The sequence below is a fragment of the Nicotiana tomentosiformis genome, chromosome 2 (assembly GCF_000390325.3).
Source record: "Nicotiana tomentosiformis chromosome 2, ASM39032v3, whole genome shotgun sequence".
Taxonomy (NCBI): Eukaryota; Viridiplantae; Streptophyta; class Magnoliopsida; order Solanales; family Solanaceae; genus Nicotiana; species Nicotiana tomentosiformis.
In genome coordinates, this window is record NC_090813.1 from 38,082,263 (window position 1) to 38,088,780 (window position 6,518).

The window sequence follows — 6,518 nt, forward strand, 5'->3', positions numbered from 1 at the left end:
GTATTCGACTCATGTAGATTTCAAGTGGTCATCAAATTCTACTTTCTCTCTAGTAGAACAAATGATGATTACATTTTGAGTTTAATGGAGACCCTAGAAGTTGCAAACTTTTCTTGATAGTTTTGTATGTTCTTGTTTTTCCAAAAAGATTCTTAAACAGTGTTTTAGAAACATTTTTCTTTCTGTAAAATCAAATAATTTTACTCTCCTTCGAGCTAGTCGGATTAAACTTAGAAGAGTTATAAAAATATTGATTCGAAATATATACATTTCTATAAATTAGATATAAACTTTAGTTTGTGACTTAGAATTTCAACCAATATACGTGCTTTATAACATATGATGTGTAAGATATCTTACCAAATATTTTTCATAATGTAGCTCCACCTCTAGCTTTATCATAACATTTAATCACATTTTATAGTTTCGAGTTAAGTTGGGTTAAACTTAATGGTGTATCTAAGTACATTGATTTAAAAATTATATTTTTTCAAAAATAAATGTAACACTTGTAGTTTTTTAAGTATAATCTCAACCAATAAGGTTTGGCCATATTCAATATACCAAAAAAGGGCTTTTAATGTTTGATGTATGTTACTTTTTTTTTTTTCCCAGTATGTTAAGTTCTCTAACTTGTTGATTTGGGCTGATATGATTTTTCACAAGGCAATTATCATGGGTTGTGGGTCCACAACAACAACAACCCAGTGTAGTTCCACAAGTGTGATCTGGGAAAGGTAGTACGTACGCAGCCTTATCCCTACCTTGCGAAGAAGCATGGCTTGCGGGTCTGAAACCAAAAAATCTTATCAGCACCCGGTGATTACATATTAATTAACCATGATTAGTGATAAAGGTACATATGAAAGATGCATGTAATGTGTTTATTGCATTACTTTAAATACCAGCGCGCCGATAAGTATTAAGTATAATCTCAACCAATAAGGTTTGGCCAAATTTAATATACCAAAAAAGGGCTTTTAACACATTCGGCCAGCTGCCAAAAATAATTATTGTTGCTAGCCAAATATACAAAAGATATATACTGATTATTATAAATAAGTATATTATAACATATATTACAAATTAATAAACAAAATATATAGTATATTTTTTCACTATTATTTTGGAGGTGGTTATACTATGTAGAAATTCCCCCCCCAAAAAATAAAAAAACTACTATAGGATAACTAGTTTTGAAGATTTCATCTTCAAGTGCCATAGCCCATTAAGCACTATTACGGGCTTTCTCACAATCGGGCATCAGCAACGGCGCAAACATGTGTTCGGTTGGCCCAAAAAAGAGCGAAAATACAAAAACAAATATTCCACCAGATTTAATGTGAGCCGACCAGATTTAATATTTACCTTTTCTAGTCGATATAAATATGCTATACATAATTATACATATATTATATATCTGTATATTATTTTTAATTTAAGAGATTGTGAGTAATTATTTGGGTTAACTCTTCTACAGAGGGAAGACTTGATGTCTATAAAAAACTTGATGTTTAACAGAAGACATTTCACATTGGGAATTGCAAATCAAATGAGTATTTCCAAAAATGAGAACTTAATGGTCATCCGAGCAGATACTTATGGCCATCTTTATCACAAACCTAATCTTCATATTTTTGTAGTCTTGACCTTTGTATCTGACTGAAGGGAACACGTTTCAGCTCTCAACTACCTAATTTTACTTCCCATGTTAAAACTACTATTCCAATATAATGATGACGTGTCTCACAGCTTCCCCAGAAAACTTCTTTCCTATTTAAACTCTTGTTTCTTCGCCATCTTTGTTTCATTGCATATATTTGCATAATTATAACACAATTACTATACACTACTGCTCCTATTATGGCATTCCATCGGAGTCATTCTCCACCAGGACCACCTGCAGGTCCGCCACCACCCCCGGAGAATTTGGCGCCGCCTCCGCCTCCGCCTCCGCCTCCGCCACCTCCAGGTCTATATACTGCATCACCACCTTTTCCTCCTCATGTATTTCTCAATGAATTTTCTGCTCCTCCGCCTCCAGGTGTACATACCGAACCACCACTTTTTCCTCCTCCGCCGCCGCCGCCGTCCCCTGCACCACCCCTAGGACCAGCACCTGCTCCTGGACTACCTGGTCTTTTTCCTCAAGGTCCTCCACCTTATTATGATCCGTATGGTCCATCTCCACCTTTGAACCGCCCCCCACCGCCACCATACTAGCTCGCAACTGGGGTTGTTTAGTCCATATTTGATGCAATAAGTTTGATGTTTTATAAGGGATACTCCAGCTAATTATCAAGACTCAAGAGGTGACTGAAAAAGTAGGTTGGGCTATATTCATGAGTATCTTAGTACTGAGTAACTAAGATCATATGTATATGACTAGTTACAGACTTACAACTTGTTGTCTACTAGTCTTCTGTTAGTTATAAGAGGGATCGTTTTACTTCTCCTAGATTTTGGGTTACTTTTTTCCTTTTCAGTTGCTTAGTTTGACCTGAGAGAACAAAGAGTGGAAGGCAAGGGTTGTTCGCAAAATTTTATACTATTAGATCATTTAAAAAGTTAATTACAGTACAATACTTTAATGCTATTTGGACTATATAATTTAAAACGGGGATAGATGTAACTAATGGGATGAAGTAATGTTCCTTTAGGATTTATGTTTACCCTAAAACTCGAGTAACAATTAAACTTATTTAGTGGTTTTAAAAATACGTGATTTAATTCAATACCAATTGATAAACAAGGAACTGAATAGATAATCTTAATGATAAAATAAATCAAACCAGTGTTCTAGCAGCGCTTTCGACCCCGATTCGAGATGATCTCGAGGTTGGATAAGGAGAACAGTAAAGAACAGAAAAATAAACAACGATGAACAGTAATAGATAGTAAGTGAAATAGAGAGCAACATTTTTTGTATATGTTTCTCAGTGAATACCCAGTACAAATAAATAGGGTCCCTCTTTATATAGTAAAAGAATCCTAAATAAGGTACAATTCTTATAACGGAAACAAATCCCATGATTGGCGTCAATAACCGCTTGATTCGATCTGTTCCGGGATTTTCGCGGAGATCTTTGGTCGGTTGCTAACATTTCGCCATTCCGTTATTACGCCTTACTCGAAGTCGGTCATGCTCGGTCTCGATCTTCAGTGAGCACTTCAATCTTCATGCTCCATACTCTGCCATTGAGCTCGAGCCTGGTCTATTACGAGCTTACTCTCGAGGCAGCTCCTCGTGCCTATGAAATCTGATATGCCCGATTTCAACCATATACAGATAGTCCCCGCGTTTCTTGGAATAAAATGATAAGAAACGGTTTGAGCCTTGATTTTCCGAAACCTCGATCATGACGTCGTCCTTATGACGTAAGTGACGGATGTGATCGAAACCTCCCGTCAGTTCAGTTCCCCATATCATTAATGCTTGTCAGTTAGCGGTCGGCCACTAACGCCACCGAACCGTCGTCGTGAACCTATAAATACTCGCTCCTTCATTGAATCAAACTTTACTTTTGCTCTAATCAAACCTCTAAGTATTCTCACTCTTTTCGTCTCCTCCTTTTCGCCGTCTGTAGAGCCACCGTCGTTAGCACCGAAACCACCAGTTTTTTGTCTTTCTTCGCTCTTCTTTACTTATACAAATGGTGAAAACCTCAAAGACTGTACCGCAGAAGAAGAAAGCTTCTTGCTCCTCTTCCCGTCCATCCGGCGGCAAGGCGTCGGTGGAGCCGCTTCCCCATGAATATGTTCCCGGCCCGTGTACTATAAAATCTGACTTCAAGGTCGAAAACCCTTCATCGATCCTGGGCCGATGTGAGCATGTGTCAATGTACATGTGCTCAATATCGAAGAGCCACCTCTAGGCCGTGAAGAGGGACTGCAACTGGGGTCCCGAGGTCGTGGTGCAAATTTCTGCTCCCGAAGAGAGCATCACCGCTTATGTGGAGGGGTTCTTAAGTGTTTACACTTACCCCTTCGTATTGGGTCCCCTCAACCCAGTGATTATTGATCTCTGTAAAAGATATCAGGTCACCCTCAGCCAAATCCACCCCTTTCTATGGCGCATAGTAATCATGCTGCGCTTCTTCTCTAGCAAGGCCGAGGGGCTAGAGTTTACTCTAAATCACCTCATGCGGTTGTACCGGCCTCGAATCTACCGAGGACTAATCAGGCTCCAACGCTGGGCAACGAAGGCCTTGATCTCTAGCATCAACGAGGATAAGGATCGGGGTTGGATGAGCCATTTTATACGGGTGAGGACCTGCGACATTATCCCAGAAGAGAAGATGTCGTTCCCTGAGGAGTGGAACTTCAACCATAAGTGATATTTTAAACTTTGTTCTTCGTACCTTCTTCGACTTCGCCTGATATCCCCTTTCGACATGCAGCTATTCCTTGGATGCCTCAAGCGGTACCTGACCTCGAAGATTGGGTTCGGAAGTTAGCCTCAACTTCCACATATGTCGAACGCGCATGGCGTGATTTGGCAAAGGGCAGATGGGAGGCCAAGAACCACGGTAAGGATCTCCTTTTTCATGTTCTGAAACACTTTTTATACTCCATTCATCATTAATTTTCTTTCATGCAGGCCTGACCAAGGATGCCATTTTGAGGCCTTCAAGTGACCAAGAAGAAACCAAGTCCCCGGTTCCAAAGCCGGGGGAAGACAAGAAGAGGAAAACTGCCTCGTAGTATGAAGACCCCAAGCCCAAACCTCGAAGGGTGAGGAGGAAAGTAATCGCTCTCACGATGGACTCGGTCCAAACACTGAGAGACGAAGAAGAGGAAAATGCCTCGGCACTGACGGTCCGACCTAGGAAAGCCGTCGAGGTCACCAAACTTTCTGAGCCGACGGTGGCTGCTAAAATCAAGCCTCATATCGAGGAGGCTTCCAAAACGAAATCGGGTGAGGATCCCGAATTACCAGAGGTCGAGACCGTTTCTCAGCCATCTGCAACTACACCGGACGATGCCAGTTCTGAGACCCCGATGATCGATCAGAGCGTCCCGAGCGACTTGCTCGGGACCATGATAGCATGTCACTTGCCTTCTTTTCCGACCTTTTCTGAGGAGGCACTAAGGGAAGCTCAAGAGTTGAAGACCCCTGATATAAATGGAGACTCTAGTGTAAGGGATCCTTTTCGGGATTGCTTTACTAGAGTCGATGATGCCTCTGATATCGGTGACGCTTTTATTCTTTTAGAAGAGGCCCAACGTCTCTTATCTCGGGTAAGAATGAGTTTACTGCACTTCTTTTCTTTACTCTTTTTTTCTTTTTCTCTAAATCTGACTTGTGTTTTCCTTTTTTGTATAGGCCTTTGCCAAGTTTCGAGCTGACCTCAGCCAGTGTGAAACCGAGCTCCAAAAGGTTTCGGAGGAGAGGAACGCTCTGAAACTTCTTTGCGGCCAAAAAGATGAAACTATAAAGGACCTTCAAGTGGATTTGGCCAAGGCTCATGAGGAAGAAGCCGAGCTAGATAAGCAGGTGAGCATCCTTTTGATAAAGTACGGACTCGATCCAACTGTGGAGGCTAATACTTCATTATCACAACTGTAGCAAAAGGTTGAAATGATCGAGCAGCTTCGGGGAGAAGTCGATCAGAGAAAAGCCGATTGTGATCGGTGGAAGGAGAATATGGACCGCCTTGCTGCGGAAAAAGGAACTACCTTGGACAAAATGTCATCGGCCGAGGTTCAACTTCGGGGCGTCAAAGAGAAAAGTTCGGCCCAAGCCAAGAGGATCGAGGAGCTTGAAACCGGGTTTGCTAAGGCCAAGGCAGAGATCCAGAAGACAAAGGTCATGGCGGACAAGTCCATTGCCATGTACCGGGCCGATGCTGAGGCTGCTCAAATGCAGCTAAGGGAGGCTTCTGACCGAGAGCAATGGATCATTGGCTCGGCAAAGTGTTAATCCCGGAGGGAAACCCTCGAGGAAATCCATACTCGAGGTTTTGACCTCTCCGAGGAGATAGCCCGAGCTAAGGTGCTTGAAGCTGAAGCCAAGCAGCTTGCCTCCTTTGATGACGAATACGATGATGAAGAAGGTAGTCGAGGCGGATCCGATGAGGGGCCTGAAGAGGAAGTTGCTCCTGAAGAAGAGGTCGAAACTGGCCGTAGTTAGGACTTAATTTCTCTTTTTGTAAGACCTTGATCTGTCTTTTGTACATAACCTTTTTTACCAATATATAATAGAAAAACTTCTCTTGAATATCTTCTCAGTTTTATGTTCAAACGTGTTTTGTGCTTTTGCCTTGTGAAAATTTTGTTGTTGCAGCTTCTGTAATCAAGCGAACACTAATTCGAACTTTAGAATAAACCCTTAGGTTTTTTAGACGCGCAAGGGCGAGTCCTCGAGCTCAATAATATGTTCGAGATTTCGGATGGCTTGATCGATGCCATGACTGCACTGTTTTTATAACTAAGTTCGAGTATGTTTCGAACTTAGCATAGAGTAAACCCTTAGGTTTTTTAATCTAATAATGGGTAATTTTCGAACTTATAGTAAC

At 41.4% G+C, this 6,518-nt stretch overlaps 1 protein-coding gene across 1 annotated transcript; it reads left to right on the plus strand.

The window, feature by feature from the left end:
• Positions 1–4,761: 4,761 nt before the first annotated feature.
• On the plus strand, positions 4,762–5,923 carry LOC138904640 (kinesin-like protein KIN-14N). The gene is made up of 3 exons (XM_070193146.1): positions 4,762–5,241; positions 5,327–5,497; positions 5,570–5,923. Exons 1-3 carry the CDS (start codon positions 4,762–4,764, stop codon positions 5,921–5,923), a joined length of 1,005 nt encoding a protein of 334 aa, XP_070049247.1.
• The last annotated feature ends 595 nt before the right edge of the window (positions 5,924–6,518 follow it).

Coding starts and splice junctions, on each gene's coding strand:
- LOC138904640 (XM_070193146.1), top strand. CDS start 4,762: ATGGACTCGGTCCAAACACTGAGAGACGAAGAAGAGGAAAATGCCTCG. Junction 5,242..5,326: donor CCCAACGTCTCTTATCTCGG/GTAAGAATGAGT, acceptor TTTTTTGTATAG/GCCTTTGCCAAGTTTCGAGC. Junction 5,498..5,569: donor AAGCCGAGCTAGATAAGCAG/GTGAGCATCCTT, acceptor TCACAACTGTAG/CAAAAGGTTGAAATGATCGA.